The sequence below is a fragment of the Abrus precatorius genome, unplaced genomic scaffold (genome assembly GCF_003935025.1).
Source record: "Abrus precatorius isolate BTA unplaced genomic scaffold, Abrus_2018 Scaffold10, whole genome shotgun sequence".
NCBI lineage: Eukaryota > Viridiplantae > Streptophyta > Magnoliopsida > Fabales > Fabaceae > Abrus > Abrus precatorius.
In genome coordinates, this window is record NW_020874292.1 from 19,678,071 (window position 1) to 19,695,509 (window position 17,439).

The window sequence follows — 17,439 nt, forward strand, 5'->3', positions numbered from 1 at the left end:
TCTACCGTCCAACTAGTCATGATTTTTTTAATAACACATTTAGTGCACATATTTTTTAATCTTGGATTTTTATAGTGCTGGTCTAACAAAGAGTTTACAAAAAATAAATGATTTTCATAATTTTTAAATTAATTCTTTAAATAAATTTCATTATTAAATTTATGACATAAGTCATTGTTTAAAAATAATGTATTAAATAAACGCCTAAATAAATTATATATTCAAACATATCTTAAGAGTTAAATCAAGCTTATATAAATTGATAGCAATTCTTAATATTCAACTTGTTTACTTAAGATAAGATAAGATGATAAATTGTTGATTAACATGATATGATAGTTTATTTTGATGTGTTATTATATTCTATCATCATAATTCAAATTCTTATCTTGAAGGGAGTGATAGGTGGGGGAGTATGAATAACTTTTTTTCGTTACATTCTTACTATTATTTTATAATTATTTTATAAAATATTTTAATAATTTTTAAAAGGTATATTTTTTAAAATCCAAATGTAAAAAAAATATTTTAATCATTTTATAAAGTATTTTTTTATTTTTTGTTCTAACTATAACTTTTTACCTAAAAATAAAATTTAATAAATAAAATTATTATACTTTAATATCAAATTTTAATATTATATGTATATAAGAATAATTTTTAAATTTTTAATCTATATATTAAAATAAAAAATTAAATAAAAAATATTTGTAAAAATTATACTAATTATGATGAAAGAGTAATTTTATTATTTAAATCTAATTTATATTTTATTTTATTATTTTTTGTTTATCACATTCATTAAAAATAATAATACAATGATATTGTGATGCACATCAAACATAAGCTAAGATAAGAACTTATTTTTCCCTTATTGTATCTTGTCTTTATCTATATGTGCATCCTATCATTTCATGCCCTTACCTTAGCTACAAGTAAAATCCCAGCAACAATAATTTTTAATCTTTGATTTACATCTTGAAATTCATCTCTACCATAGGAATGGTCTCTAAAAAGTTTTTTTTTTTTCTAAAACAAGTACAGAAATATTTAAAGTAAAATAAAATCAACCAGCATGTTTTTTATGTGAAATTAATTAGAATACACTCATAATGTAATTTTCTTTTATAATGTAATTTAATCATAAATTGTTGTATCATTAAAAACTATTAATTTTTGTAATATTTACTTCAAAGAATCATTCTTAAGGTGTCTGTTGTAATGCAAATTAAAGGCTGTAATGTCCTAGTTGTTATAAATACTTTGTTTCTTTTCAAGAACCGAAAAATGATCTTCACACAAACTTTGTGATAAGCACGGATTGGGTTGCATTTCCCAGTAGGATACATTTACTTAGAGGGAAAAGTGGGGAACAACAACCCCAGGCAGATGTCATGACTCCAAATGCAAACTTTTTTTTGGTTTTGCGAAATTTGGGTTACACAAAAGGAATAGCACTCTGCATGAAAAGAGAGAGCAGTTGCATTTTAAAACCTCTTTCTTGCACCAAAATAAGCTGGTTATTTTTATTTGAACTAATAGATCAAATCCAAAATCCAAATGGTTCAGTTTAATCATATGACAATGGAAACTCTTCTATCCAAATACTTTTCTCTCTATAATCTTTCTGTCATATCGGAAGGCTCAATCTCTATTACACAATCCTTAGCAGCCATAGCACTAATTCTCATTTTACTTTGCTTTTGTTTCCGATCAAGAAGTGTCTACCTTCTTGATTATGTTTGCTATCTGCCTCCTGATAATCTGCGTATTCCATACTCCAATATCATAGAACACTTTGAAATGTGCAACTTCAACAGAGAAGTGGTAGAGTTTGAGTTGAAAGTATTGGAAAGATCCGGAATTGGAGTTGAGGCTTGCATGCCAGAATCAGTTCATGAGCTCCCACCAGATGATTCCCTGAAGCATGCAAAAGAAGAAGTTGAATTGGTTCTTTTCACAATTGTCAAAGATCTTCTTTCCAAACACAAAGTGCATCCTAAAAGCATTGACATCCTTGTGACAAATTGTAGCTTATTCTGTCCTACACCATCCATTGCATCAATGATCATTAACAAGTTTGGATTTCGGAGCAACATAAAGAGTGTCAACCTTAGTGGAATGGGATGCAGTGCTGGATTGTTGTCAATAAACTTGGCCAAAGATCTTCTCAGAGTTCACAAAAACTCATTGGCTTTAGTTCTTAGCATGGAGGCTGTAGCTCCAAATGGCTACAGAGGTAATGCCAAGTCCAAGCTTATTGCCAATGTGTTGTTTCGGATGGGAGGAGCAGCCATTTTACTATCCAACAGAAAACAAGACAAGCCAATGGCCAAGTACAAGCTTCAGCATCTTGTGAGAACCCACTTGGGATCAAATGACAAAGCATATAAGTCTGTTTACCAGGAACCTGATGAGAAAGAGATTGTGGGTGTTTCCCTCTCACGGGCACTTCTAAGTGTGGCTGCTTCAGCTTTGAGGACTAATATAACAATCTTGGGTCCCCTCGTCTTGCCATATTCTGAGCAACTTCGCTATGGCTGGTCAGTGATTTGCAGGAAAATATGGGCAAGGGGGAATAAGGAAACCTATGTGCCAAATTTCAAGAAAACTTTCGAGCATTTTTGTATACATGCTGGTGGTAAGGCAGTCATAGATGCCATAGAGGAAAGTCTCAAGCTGCAGAAGAAAGATGGAGAAGCCTCAAGGATGGCATTATATAGATTTGGTAATACTTCATCTTCTTCTGTGTGGTATGAACTATGCTACTTGGAGGCAAAAGGAAGAATGAAGAAAGGAGACAGGGTTTGGCAAATTGCCTTTGGAAGTGGCTTCAAGTGTAACAGTGCAGTCTGGAAATGCCTTTCTGATATTGATCCAAATGTAACGAATGCATGGTCAGATAGAATCCATTTGTATCCAGTTGAGATGCCTGTGTTTGACTGTTAAAGTTGTATGTTCAAGAAGCTTTAGGAGATCCACAGTTAAAGGTCATTTAATGTCGCTCATTTTCTGTTTCCCCAAGTAAAATAACTTGTAATTCCATGCGATTGCACGAGATAAATTACAACATAATTTTAACCTTATGTCTGCTTTATATATTTTATTTAAGTGTAGGTTTTGTTAATGTGTGGCTTACGCTAAAGAAATATATTATTAAACAGAAAATATAAATATTTAATGTCTTGAAATTTAAAAGCATTTAACACACTTTTCTTTAAGTAATAGAATAATAAATATTTATTTCCTTTTATGAATCTTTAGAAATATTAGAACGAAACTCTACGAGTTTTCATATGTTGACATTGTCTTCTCGACAATTATTCTCAATGATAATGAAAATTAGGTATTTCATAATAATATTTTAATTTTCCCTTTTTATGTCTTACTAACAGAATCAAGCATTCTTTTATTAAAAGTTACTTTGTACATTCGGCGTAAGAACAAACATTGTAAGGAAAATACAAATTGTTGATTGTGATAGATACACCGGCCAGCAGACACTAGGACAGGTTATTGACCAGAAGTCAAAAGATTATAGGATCATATTATAACTATTCGACTTAATACATTTATATCTGTTTATATACACTCGTCAATCTACACCATAAGAATTTAGGTGTATATAAGCTATTAATCACAACTTAACCGAAAATTTTATGGGACCAAAAATGAAGTGATGCAATGAGTGCATGATGCAGGGTACCATAGGCTTGGGGACTAGGAGCTTCGAATTATCAGTACACAGAACGGTCAACAAGCACTATCTCAATGGCAAAATTTTGCATGCTCTATCTACCGAGATTTTTGTGCTTTTAACTTTATTTGTTGCTTGGACAAAACTTCAGCAATTAGCTGACGACCAAATAAGTGTGAATTCTTGAGGATTAGATTCCTTGTTGAAGAATTAACCACATAACCTTGGCCTGGCATCCACTGTAGTAAGTGCAGAAGCAAGTCCTTCTTATCAGGGTGACCTAAATAGCGTGATACAGCCATCTCAAATAAATCCTGCACAATAAAAAAAATACAAAAGAATATGATTAATTTTAGAGTAAAATTTCAATAAAATATAAAACACAAACCCTAGCTCCCAAATGTCTGAAAATCTTTGAACTTGGATCTAGTATCAACTTCTAATTAATTTTTTAAATTCCAACTAACACAAAATTAAGTTTAATTTTGGGATTTTGCATTGCAATGAGGCATGATTTTTGGTTTTCAGAGCTCTTTAGTTGTGGCTGTAGTTATATAGAAGAGAAAGAAAAAGAAAAGAAGTCATAAGTTATTTGTCATTCAAATAACAATATTTGAATTGATATACTACCAAGCTTATTACCTGATCAATCTTGTAGCCGCAATCATGGAGGGTCTTCATAACATCATTTATCAAGTTGATGTTACCTGACTTCAAAAATGCACTGGCAAATTTTTTTATGACAGGTTGAGAAATAAATGCTGCATTATCCTGAACAGGATAAGATTCATCAGACTAACTACAATAGCAATAGAAAGATTAAGATTTATGTATTCCTAGAATGCGGAATACCTTGACTACTACATATGCATCTTTGAAAAGCCGTCCTGCTAAGAGAATGTGAAGAATCTTCTCATGAAGTGCCTTGCACATTGTTCTCTTGCTATATTTCAACATATTGTACACAGAAAATGCCTCTGAATAAGCATTTACCTGGCCAAGGTGGGATATTAAAGTGGAACAAATTTCCTACAGAGAGAGGAAGGCATTAGAAGAAACAGTTACTGAACTGATTAAAGATGGAAAACAATTTCAGTAGCTTTATTAAATGAAACATTTTCAGCTTCTTAAATCAGGTAAGAGCAACATCACATCCACACTCTGTTTCCTTCTCCCTATCAGTCTTTTATTGATCTTTCATTTTTTTTTTCCAGAGATGCAGCCACATTTGGTAAGACGAGACTGTCTCCAAGATCTGAACCATGACCTCTAGGCTACAAGGCAACAAACTTACCGTTCACCTTGGCTCATCCTCACAGGGATGCAAAAAGATGTGTACAAACAATAAACTTAAAAAAGGATAGATGACAATTACATACTGAGGAAGCCTAGGTACAATGATACAAGGGACTTCATACTAGTATTGGATGAAATATCATACCTCCACTGGTTGATAGCCTTTACTACGCATGTCCTCCAGGGTTCGATAAGCTAATAGATACATTTTTTCCCTACAGAAATATTTGATTAGAATATGGAAGGTATTGTAGTCAGGACTGATTGCCAATTCATCCATCTTTCTAAGAGTTTCCATCACACTTTCCATTTCACCTGCTCTACAGAAAGCACAGAGCATTGAATTCAATAGAACTACGTCATATTTGTTAAAGGTGGTTTCAAAATCCTTGGCCAATTGCTTTGCATCCCCAAAAAGCTTGCCTCGGCAAAATGCTGATATCATGATACTGTGAGCATAGCCATCTACATGACAGAAATAAATCCCTAATTACTACTTAGTGAAAGATCTCAACCTTGGAGAGTTACTAGAACTAAAGCTTTGCACCATAAACTAAAACAGAAAGCTAAGTTAAAGGGTCATGAAGACCTATCAATTATCAGTTTGAAGAACAGAGATTCCAGCAGAACATAAAAAATTGAAATGATGGGATAAATATAGAAACAAGGAGGATAAAATGTGAGCATACATAGCATATGAATCTGTTAAAACCTGAAGAGTGGTTATATATTTGTAAAAGAAGCAAATAAATTTCAGAATAATACTAGACCATCATAAAACCCAAAGGAAAAAGGAATTGGATTTTCTTGTTCATTGCATCAAAATATAAAAGGCTTAATTACGATTTTCGTCCCTAAAAAAGTTGCATTTATTTGAATTTAGTCCCTAACTTTTTAAACCTATTAAAAATGGTAATTTCTATAGTGCCTTGAAGATTAAGGAGCATTCTATGCCTTTCATACATGAAATAACATAACCATTAATGTTATATTAAATTAATATGTATAATAGATAGTGAGGGTTAGTGGTCCATCTTAAAAAGATATAAATGTCCTTTAATTTTTAAGATATTAGAATAATCATAACCATCAATTTAAAAAATAATATATAAGATTTCATTTCAAGTTTATAGGCACGGCAAGCACCATTAAAAATTAGTCCCTAAATTTAGTTTTTTTTCCTGCCTCCCTCTTTCCCTATCTTCTTGCTTTTGCAACCTATAAACACCTCTTCTTCCTCCATTTGTTTTATGTCTTTATTTCTTACTCTTCATACAAACTGAAAATGTGGGAAATCATGGAAGCCATTGAGGTAGAAGTTATTGGAGCTTCTTGAGTTCTAAAGCTTAAAGCTTTGTATAGAAATCATGGAATACGGCCTCTGGCTTAGCCATAGTGAACTGCCAACATGACACCATTAACACTCTTAACATCCCTCTGCACTCTGATGCACAATAGCAATAACAAATTCCCTCTCACTCAATTAATTAGTCCCTTTTCTTCTCTGTAATTTACAATTTCTTTTGGAGCATTTTATCGAACATTTTACATAAAACATTAAAATTCGAAAAAGGCAGAAAAAAAAAAAGAAAAAAAAAAATTCAATGGCAGCTATTGAAGATTGCATGATTGTTGTTGGTTCCTCCATTCATAGTTTCTCAGTTTCTTGATGAGTCACTAACTCATTTAGAAAATTAAAGGTTTTTAGGCATATTTCATTGAATTTAAATTATAAGTTAATGCAATTAATTAAAAAATTCAATGGAATGTTATATTTGCTGAAAAATTTATGAACCACTCATATTCTAATGGCTGGCAATTTTATTTTGAAGAGATTAGAAAGAAATTCTGCAATTGAACTTAAAGAGCAAAAGATAAGTGCTGCAAGACCGGTTTGTGGGACACAGATTCCTGATTGTGGAGACACGATGCTAACTGATACATATAAAAGTGAAAAAATTCTGAAAAGGCGGATCTTTTATCTCTTTGTTTTTTACAATTTCAGAGCACAAAAACTTAGGTTTTCATACAGTGTACGTAAAATATGGTAGGGCATTTTCTTTATACCTTTGCTAGAAGATCTTCATGGGAACTTGGATTTCATCTCATTTTCTTTGGTTTATGTAATAGAACAGTAACTTTTTATTTCTTCTTTTTGCTGCAAACGTTTTTGTGAACATGAACTCTATTTTTGTAATATAATTCAGTTTTATATTACTTACTTTTCTCATGTTTAGCTAAATATTTTGGGGTTGAGTGAGGATGAATTTAAACCTTTACCCTTTGTAATGAACTAACATTGGACACAGTTCAAGATACAAAATTTATTCTAACATTTTGATTCTGAACTTAATGCCTCACTATTCTACGTGAATGGGGTTGATGAAAAGAAGTTCATTGCTAGAAAGTTGTGAACTTTTTTGGACTGGAACCAAAATGCTTATTATAAATTGTCTAGGAATAAAAGTTTATAATGATGTGGTCTGTTAGATTTTAAATCTTAATGCTGAATGTTTTTAGTTGTATCTAAGAAATTAGGACACTAATTTCATTTTAGAACCAATTACCAAGAAATTGGAATTGGGTATTTTAGAAAATCTGACCATTAGATGAAGTTGTATTTTGAGTTATGCATATACTTGTAAGCAAAGGAAAAAGGATAAAGGATTCCGAACTCAACCTGTCTTTTAATTGTGTTTAGACCTACTTCCAGTAAATTAAACCTTTATATTCTGCAATTATTTTATTATTCCACTTTTAGTCTCACAGTTTCTGTTGAATATTCCGGCACTTTCAATTCTGCACTTAGTAATTTTACATTCTGTTTATACTCTGTTTTTGGTAATCCAACTAGTACTATTTTTGTGGGTTGGTACTTAGCATTAATCCCTGTGGACGATAATCTTTTGTTACTTCAACGATTTAGTGCACTAGCCAAAAAGTTTATCATTTCTCTTTCATTGATCAAAGATCATACACACATATAACATCCATGCTGCAGTGTTTTTCTCTTTTACACTGTTACTTGGAATGATGATGATTTAATTTTAAAAATTTCTTGAGCATTTATATTAAATTTTTGTGACCTATAATATTTTTTATATATTTTACTATATCCGCCATAACCCACCATGGCAACTACCATAACTTTATGACAGTTTTTTTTTGTTTTTGCCATGAGCTGTCATTTGCCATTGATAACATTGCACACACCTTTTCAATTATTTTTATCTATTATCATTGTTTTTCATCTTTCTTCTTCTTTTTCCTTGCTAATCTCTACTATACAATTGAATTAATTATTATTATTATTGTTTTTGTTGTTCCCCAAATCTAACCACACATCTCAATCACACATACCCATCTCAGATAAAAGGAAAAAGAGTAAAACTTGTAGAGAGATAGAGAGAGAAAGAGTTGGTGAAATGTTAGAGAGAGAAACTCCAAATGTGTTTCCAGCTATCCCTTTTGGCACTTATTCGCAAAACAATTCTGGGTTCCCTTTGGTTTTTTGTATGCTTCATGGGATTTTGGTTTTTGGGTTGTTTTTGAGTGGGGATTGGTTTTAGTTTTGGAAGTTTTGTTGTTTGTTGTGTGTGAGCTTGATCTTTGGGTATAGAGAATGGTTTTGAAGGAGAGAAGAAGAGGTGTTTACAAGTTGCAAAAGCAAGAAGAAAGGGAAAGAGGGAGGCAGAAAAAAAAATTAGGAACTTCTTTGCAATATTAACTTTTAAATAATAAAATATTAAAAATAATTAAATGACATGGTAGTGATGAGTTAGACTTGTTATTCAGCTCATTGCTTAACTGAGCTCGGTTGATGATACAGACCAATTTTTAATAAGTTCAAAAAGTTAGAGATTAAATCCTAACAAAATTTTTTATAGGAACTAAATTCAAAAAATGTAACTCTTTTAGGGATAAAAAACATAATTAAACCTAATATAAAAGATGAGTTGGGTAACCCAAAAGAAATATATGTGCCTAACAAAAATTATTAATTGGACTGTATATTGTTTTGGTTCCTGAAAATCCACGTGACTAGTCAATGCCTTCAGAACAAATAATCGAATATTTATATAGATGTTTAACTGAAGCAAACTCCAAAAGAAAACTTACCAGAGCTGACATGGTTTCTCATCATTTCGTCAAAAATTAGTTTGGCTTCATGTATTTGTCCTGCCTTGGCTAGGCCATCCATTAATACACAGTATGGCATCTGTGTATAGATTAGAACTAGTCAAATAAGCAGCAAAAAGAGAGGACATGGAAAACAAAAAGGTTAAAAGCAGGATATATAATTCATGATGTGAAATCAATTTAGGGCATCAATTAGGTATAGCTAATGATAACACAAATACAGCAAATGACCTTTCATTGTTCATTTCAAAGGTTTCTGTTACCTCATCTTCTGCATAGCCCAAAGATTTCAGTTCGGCTAGTAATTCTCTTGACTTCTCAAACAAACCTCCTCTAACATATACCTTTAGTAAGGTTGTCAAAATGACCTGCAATTTATTTATTTTTATTATATAAACTTAGGTCAAATTTAGTGAAGACTTGTTCTTCAATCAAATAACAGAAACAACATATAGGAAACATATAAAAGATTTTGCATTTCAATGAGAGAAACGAGAAAGAGAAGCATCATCGATTTGGCTTTAAATTTGTTGTCCATAGAAGTGATTAGGAAGCAAATTAGTTTCATCTTATGAATATAAAAATGTCCAGAGGCAAAAACAAAAACTTGGAAAATTTGAAATTTCTCTGACCATTTTACATCCTTGTTATTAAGGGTATTACAAATTTTAACATAAATGCTTAATGAATTTGGTCTACTCTTTTTATACTTATGTGATGGTGAGATTTTTTTTTTCAACTAGTGACTAGTTCTATGAAAAACTTCATAAGTTATGAAGCTTGATTTCTTTGCAATCCTTAACTTATCTTTCTTAACCTGATTTCCTTATTTCTAAACCTTGCGTCAACCTGTATTGCAACAAAGATTTGTTTTTGGAGAAAAAAAATACTATTTGCATTTATTGTTCACATACTGAGAACATTGTTTATCAAAACCTTTGGTGGTGTTCTTTTAGCTCCAAAATTAACTTTGATGATACATTGTATTTTAAGCAAGCCTCCATTTCATCTAATTTCCAGTAGCATCTTTTTGGCAAAAGCAAAAGTGCTGTTAATTAAATTCTTAACATTGTTTATCATTTAAGGAAATTATATTAGACAGGAAAGAAGTTCATTGAGGGTGAGGTTAAGATATCCTACAAATGTCCCAATATCAATTTAAGTCAAGTGAACAATAATCTTTCCTATGAATATTATCTAAAACCATTCAAGTTATAAATAATTATTAGGGAATAAACATCCAAAGAACGTGATTTAATAGTTATTCCTAGGCTTCTAAGGGTTGGTAAACAAAACAACCAACTCTACCATTCTGTAACGTAGAGCTATAAATAACCACAATATGATACACTAATTATCACAAATTTTCATCATAAAATTAGTAAATCACAAGGAAAACAAACCTTGTTTGGTACTAACCCTTCAGATTTCATATCTTGAAGCAACATATCAGCCTTTTTGTAGTTTCCGCATGCTGAATAAGCATTGAGCAAAGAGCTGTAGTGATAAACATTTGGCGAGTGACCTTCACCCTTCATCTGGTTAAAATAGTATTCCGCTTCTTCCCATTTACTATTGGAAGCACACACTGCCAGAATAGTCCCATAAATTACATCATCCATCCGCAGTTTATTGTGTTGCAATTCTTGAAGTAGTTCCAGCGCCTTAGGATATCCACCTTCTATTTTAGCGCAACCTGCAAGAAGCTACTTATGATAACAACAAAAATTAGACAACAGGAAATAATTAAATCCCAAAGTTAGAGTGGTGTATATTTTATTTAGCTGTGCATACCAAAATATAAAATCAAGCAGAGAATATCGAACATTAAGCAGTTTACAGTGACCCACTTTTCTAAAGTTATAACTTCAAACACGCTGAGTTAATTAAATGTAATATCAAAAGAAATCAGAGAACCACAACTCAAATATATAAGTGAAACACTATAGAGAACATAACTCCATATGTTTTAGTATTTAGAGAGAGAAACAAACAAACAACTGAATCTCACAAGTGCAATGAAAGTACGTTACAAGATTTAGAATAATAACATACAGTGCTATAGGTAACAACATCTGGGACCAGACCATCTTCTTTCATCTGCTGAAACAGTTTTACGGCAGAATCAAACTTCCCATTCTTGATTAAGAAACTAAGAATGGAATTACACACAAGTATATCGTTCTTGGCTGCTTCATCTGGAATGCTGTGGTACAGCTTCAGCATCTTAGCAGCATCCATTTTATTCGCCATGAACCTTATGTAATGTGAATAAGATGAGACATCAACCTTATCGTTTTCTTGCATCCATGAAAACAACTGCAAATGCAACAATAATCGAAAATGTTATGGAAAATAAGCAAGTTTCTTAAGTATGAATTAATTAAATTAATGAGTAACAGAAAGTAGAAGCAAGGACCTGAGAGAGATGGTGAAATTTGTTTGAATTTCTAAAGTGATGCAAAGTGGCATTGAGGTCTTTGACCGTCAACGTTTCTCCCACCCTAACAGTTACAATTATACGCTGTGAATAATGTCGAAGAAAAATGAAAGTAAAGACGTAGGATGGTCAGAGGAAAACCTGGCAAGAGCTGAAGCCAAATCAGAAGCATTCTGAACTTCAAGTGTTGCTGCTTTTCTTGCTTGGAAGGGTTTCGAACTTCGAATTTTGATGGCATTTGTAGAAGTGTGAGTGTGCTGTGGTTCCGTTGTAGACGCAGAAACTGAGAGAGAAGGGATTGGTGAAACGCCAAACGCCATTCCCAATGCAACTGCACACGATATCTCCATTTCTCATTCTTCTCACTCTCAGCAAGCTCAGATGTTACAGTAGCAGACACTGGATTTGGATTGGGCTTCAATTTCACGGCCCATTCTTTCTTTTAATGCCCATGCACGGGTTGGGTTTATATTTAAGTTTTTCTATTATTAATAAAAATATAAATATTTTTAAAAATTAAAAAAATAGCATAATCAGTAGATAAAATTTTAATAATAATGTATAAATATCTTATTGTACTTCATATTAATTTTTAAAATTAATTATTTTTAAAATAATTAATTAAATATACAAAAGCATCTGTTTGATATAAAGACTTATAAAATATATATTACAAAATAAGAAAGACATATGAGATGTGACTGGATAATTTTTAAGAATAATGACTCAGTTTTTTACATAAGAGTTTAGTTTATATAGAATGTGTCTTTTAAGCATATTTATTTATTTATTTATTTTATTTAAAAAGTCACATATATTGTTAATTTTAAATTTTAAATTCAATTTTTTAAGTTATAAATATATTTTTATTTCCTTTAAATTTAAAGTATTCGTATAATACACGTCATAGTTACTAGTTGATACTCAAGATATAGCTTAATATTAATACATATTTCGTTCAGCGTTGGTGGCTTTCGTGTATAAATTTCTAGGGAGAATATGAAAGCTAAGGCACTAGATAAAATGAAATCAAGAATTCCACAAAAATTGTGATAAAAACAATCTTATTTAATTTTATTCAATTAATTGCATGCTTAATGTGATTTTTAAATGCTGAATTTAAGAAAAAAGTAAAAAAAAAATTATTTTTTTTCCATTTTAAGATCATTAAAAGTTTTAGACCGAATATTTAAAAAACAAAAAAGGAAAACAGAAAAGTTTAGATTTGTTGCTTCATGCAAGAGGCTGGGGATTGCCTTAATTTATCTCCAAGTAAAGCACGTACAATATTATTAATAATTAAATAGAATATAAAAATCATTATTTAAGAGTCGAAGAAAAGAAAACAGATGTGGTTGTTTGCAACCAACATCCTCAGAGCTAGTTTTTCTCTCTCCGTGGACTTGACTTTGCTAGAAGAATAACAATTAAGATCAGTGAAACTGTTGGTGGTGGATGGGCAATTGGGCATGGCGATGGAGCTAAGCTCTTTGAAGAAGGAAGACATTTTGCAACTCTTCTCTGATGGCTTCTGTTCCCACTGTCAGGCTCTTCTACATGCTCGAATCACAACCCTTCGAAAAAGTATCACTCTTTTTTCTCCACTTCCACACTGTTTAGTTTTTCAACACCTGCTTCAGCCAACTTTGTTTCATACTATAATTGACTAATAATCATTGCTTCTTTGCAAAATAACATTTTTTTCTATTTGTGGAGTTTCAATTTTCATTTCTCTTTTCTTTAGGACTATGTAATATTCATGTTTTTCAAATTAATAATAATGAATATCATAACATATGCATAACGTGTCCGAATCTATTGCTTCGCATTTAGGAAAGCTTGATGAGACTTTGTCTCCTGATGAAGGCTTTGAATCTTCTGGAGATGATGCTGTAGACCTGCACGTGAATGGTAATGCTTCAAATTCAGAATCTTTGACGAAAAGGCATGCCAAACAATGGGATAGTCCAAGGAACTCTTCACAAAGTTTTGATTTTTCACCGAAGTATTTCGAGGGCTGCAAAAAATCTGATTTTGAGTTATTGTTGAATGATGGAATTGGTGGAGATTATTCAGTTGTAAATGGTTTATCAGAGGAACAGAAGGAACGTATCAGGTATTCTCAAGTTCAGAGTAAAAAGGACTTTACCTTCAGAGAAAGGGTGAATAGGAGATACTTAAATGTGGTCCAGGGGCTTGAACTTCACACTGGGGTCTTCAATCCCGTGGAGCAGAGAAAAATTATTGAGTGTATATACAGATTTCAATGGAGGGGAAAGCAGGGAAAACTTAGAGGTATGCGTGGGGCTTCTTATTCTTTCTTTAATTCTTCAATTCTGTCATTCAGTCTTTTTCATTTATTTGTGAATCATGCTTGACAGTGCTAGAATTAGAACTAAGATTGCAAAGAACCATTTGGTCTTAGATATTATGAAATGTGGAATTAAATGCACAGTTGATCAAATAACATGTATCAGATTTGACTAATTTTACTTAGGTATTACAGAAACCAATTTTTTTCCCTTTGTGACTTTACCATAGTTGCAAATTGACTGGTCTTGGATCCATGTGGTCTATATTCCATAACCTTACACATTACAATATCTTAAAGCATGCTCTGCACAAGAGTGTGGCAATGATTGCCTCTCATTGTTTTGGGGAGAAGATACTATCATTAACCATATCTCAAAGACTAGTACTTGTAGCAAAATAGTTTATCTCTACAAGTGTGCAAATGTCTGGGTCCTATGACATGGGATGATTGTGGAATAAAAATGAACCATTCTGTCAGTTTGCGGTCTACAATTCAATCAAGCAATCTATGACAATTAATTGCTTTAGTGCTGAATTCAATTTTTTGACATGTCTAAAAATCAATGACTGTTGTGTCTCTGCTATTGTTTTACAGAAGTCATATTCTTACTTCTCCTGGCCTTTTTTGTTTACAGATCGAACATATTCTGAACCAAGAAAGTGGATGCGTGGTAAAGGACGTGTGACAATACAATTTGGGTGCTGTTATAATTACGCAGTGGTATGGCATAGTTTACCCCTCCTTTTCTCATTCTTACTTGATATTTTATTTATTTATCTTTGCAAAATTTTACAGGACAAAAATGGGAACCCTCCTGGCATAGTCAGAGATGAAGAGGTTGATCCATTACCACCTTTGTTCAAGCAAATGATAAAGAGAATGATTAGGTGGAATATAGTTCCTTCCACTTGCATTCCTGATAGTTGCATTGTGAATATATATGATGAAGGGGACTGTATTCCTCCTCATATTGACCATCACGATTTTCTGAGGCCGTTCTATACAGTGTCATTCTTGAACGAGTGTGAAATATTATTCGGTTCAAATTTGCAAGTTGTTTCTCCTGGAGAATTTTCAGGACCCTTTCCCATTCCTTTGCCTGTTGGGTAGTCTTCTATTCCCGCCTCTTCTCTTACCATCAAATATGAATCAAATTTTGATCTCAACCTCTATTTTTTTTTTCTCTAGCGTTGTGTTACTGGTTAAATAATGTGGTTGTTAGCTCTAATGTTTACATTACAGACTATTTATTTGTTAATTATTTATACATTCTAAATGACCATTTTGATCATGCAGGTCAGTGTTCGTTTTGAATGGCAATGGAGCAAATATTGCTAAACACTGCATTCCATCTGTTTCGTCAAAAAGGTCCTTTTAATGTAGCAAATTTATACACTTGAAAATCCTATCCTATTTCACTGCATTGTTTTCTTAAACAATTGTCTTTTACAGAATTTCTATTACCTTTAGAAAGATGGATGAGAACAAGTTACCATATAAGTTTTCACCGGATCTTGAGCTAGTGGGAATCAAGCCACTTTTCCTTGCACCTCTAAACAAACCAATTAAACAGCAAGATGAAGTTGGAAACTTTGGAATCCAACAACAGAAGGCGGAGAGTGTTGAAACTGATACATTTTGAATGCATTGCATGTGGAACATGGATTTCCTCCTCTTACTGGTAGCTTTAGAAAAGTGATCAATAAATTGTTGTTACTCACGTGTGACTTTTCTTAATTCTGCATCCAATCAAACCTGTGTATCGTTGAAGAATTAGATACTTTGTGCGGTTCTTAAACTGTACTGTATTAAAGGAAGGAGTGTATACTAGCTAACCCTCTGAATCAGAAGGCAAATAACTAATAATTAATACAAATAATATCAGTTGTTTAGTCCTTTATAGACATGGTTCAACACTTTGTTTTTTTCTTATTGATCAATATCAAGTTATTTTAATTTTGACATGTCTAGTACTTTGGACCATTAGCTAAATCTATTTCGAGTATCATTATAAGAAAAGTTGCCAAGAGTACCCACATGACACCAAAAAAGTGGGGGGATTAAGTTAAACCAAATATAGAGAGCCAAATTAAATCTTGAAATAAAACTAAATTATTAATTTCACCCCACTTATTTTCTAGTTTAAATGCTTTTTTTTTAAATAAAGAAACTAGCACTGTTGTCATGTGAGAATTTCTAACTCCGATTTCCTTCCAATTTTTTTCAGCTCAAATTTTACATTCTTACTATATTCCTGTTATCTATTATAATTATTTTAATGAAATGTCAATAGGGGAAAAACAGAAAGATATAAAGAGAGTATATACACAAATAAGAGAAAATTTACCAAAAGAAAAATAGATGAAAAATATCAGGTATAGAACTCAGGAAAATTGTCCTCTTAGATGTGAAAAGATTTAAGAAAAGGGGGAAAACACTGTTAACTCTTTTAAAGTTACGGCTCTTGGATATTTTGTTGTCTTGAGAAAATTTATATGCTTTGGGTTTCTCTTTTCGGGTTTTTTAACATGTGTAAAAGATAGATGATAAGAAATTAATAATAAATGTTTAACTTAATTATCCTTTTTTTATTTTTGGTACCTACAAGAGAGTTTCATCTATAAGAGAAATGAAATCGAAAAACGTAAATTTTTTAAAATTTTGAATTTAAATTTTGATAGTTAAAGCTTTGAAGAGACGTGTCAAGATTAGGGTAAGTTTTGTCCCTAATGAAATTAAGTTTTAACCACTTGTCATGATGGCAAACGGTTGCGTCTGGCTTCCCTCTTCCTTTCCCATTCTAGACACTCCCTCCCTCTCTCCTTCTTCCCACCCGCTTCCTCCTTTCTCCATTTCCATTTTCTTTTTCCACTATGAAGTTGAGTGCTCGGTGCAGCTGTTAGAAGTGTTTTTTCCCATCAACAGTTGCGTCTAACCGTGGGTCGTTGCCTGTGTCACCATCATTGCTGTTGTCGCCGTCTCTGTGTATCGCCACTGCCACCTTCGCCGAAAAATTATGATAATAATTATATCGTGTGGTATTTTAATTTATTTTGATTATTTGTGGATTCGAATGATTTTATTTGTATTTTAATGTTCTACAAATTAATGGATTGCTTTACTAATTATGTGGTAAAAAATAATATATAATTGAAAAATAAATACAATAGAATTTTTAGAATTTGTTAGTAATCATAAATGAATTAAAATTATATATTTATTATATAGAATTATTAATTTTTATTTGAATTTATGTTTGGATTCAGAATATTGTTAATAAATTTAAATTAAAAATTATTGAAATAAATATTAATCATTCTTAACTTACAAATTAAAATAGTAAAAGATAGTAGTTATAATAAATAATTATAAATGAAAATGAGTTGTATAAATAAAAATTACTAAATATAACAATAAATTTTAGATAGTTGATTGAGAGGTTGTACATTAATATTATTTATCTAAATATTATTTTAGTATTATTTATTATTTATTGTATTGTATAAATATTAGTAAGTTATTATTTATTTTTTTAATTATTATTACTTTACA

The 17,439-nt window shown here is 31.5% G+C and overlaps 3 protein-coding genes across 7 annotated transcripts; 2 read left to right on the forward strand and 1 right to left on the reverse strand.

Moving 5' to 3' along the window:
- Nucleotides 1-800: 800 nt before the first annotated feature.
- On the forward strand, nucleotides 801-2,949 carry LOC113853168 (3-ketoacyl-CoA synthase 7). The gene has a single exon (XM_027483656.1). The coding sequence runs from the start codon at nucleotides 1,561-1,563 to the stop codon at nucleotides 2,947-2,949; it is 1,389 nt and encodes a 462-aa protein (XP_027339457.1). The 5' UTR covers nucleotides 801-1,560.
- A 571-nt stretch (nucleotides 2,950-3,520) lies between these two features.
- Nucleotides 3,521-11,985, reverse strand: LOC113846267 (pentatricopeptide repeat-containing protein At1g10910, chloroplastic). Of its 4 annotated transcripts, XR_003501660.1 has the most exons (12): nucleotides 11,715-11,958; nucleotides 11,553-11,637; nucleotides 11,189-11,452; nucleotides 10,812-10,839; nucleotides 10,537-10,721; nucleotides 9,397-9,501; nucleotides 9,113-9,212; nucleotides 5,139-5,458; nucleotides 4,550-4,726; nucleotides 4,340-4,468; nucleotides 3,707-4,011; nucleotides 3,554-3,648 (listed from the first exon to the last, which is right to left on the reverse strand). XR_003501660.1 is itself a non-coding variant. In XM_027474338.1 (10 exons), the coding sequence occupies exons 1-10, from the start codon at nucleotides 11,921-11,923 to the stop codon at nucleotides 3,796-3,798; spliced, it is 1,908 nt and encodes a 635-aa protein (XP_027330139.1). In that variant the 5' UTR covers nucleotides 11,924-11,985; the 3' UTR covers nucleotides 3,521-3,795. The 4 variants fall into 4 exon arrangements, 1 of the variants encoding a protein (XP_027330139.1); XR_003501659.1 differs by having other exon boundaries at nucleotides 10,537-10,839; XM_027474338.1 differs by having other exon boundaries at nucleotides 3,521-4,011; nucleotides 10,537-10,839; nucleotides 11,715-11,985.
- A 930-nt stretch (nucleotides 11,986-12,915) lies between these two features.
- Nucleotides 12,916-15,816, forward strand: LOC113852424 (RNA demethylase ALKBH9B-like). 2 transcript variants are annotated; one of them, XM_027482679.1, is made up of 6 exons: nucleotides 12,916-13,157; nucleotides 13,407-13,868; nucleotides 14,522-14,607; nucleotides 14,683-14,993; nucleotides 15,184-15,255; nucleotides 15,340-15,816. In XM_027482679.1, exons 1-6 carry the CDS (start codon nucleotides 13,043-13,045, stop codon nucleotides 15,527-15,529), a joined length of 1,236 nt encoding a protein of 411 aa, XP_027338480.1. In that variant the 5' UTR covers nucleotides 12,916-13,042; the 3' UTR covers nucleotides 15,530-15,816. The 2 variants fall into 2 exon arrangements, with proteins under 2 accessions (XP_027338480.1, XP_027338481.1); XM_027482680.1 differs by having other exon boundaries at nucleotides 12,926-13,157; nucleotides 14,683-14,774; nucleotides 15,340-15,784.
- The last annotated feature ends 1,623 nt before the right edge of the window (nucleotides 15,817-17,439 follow it).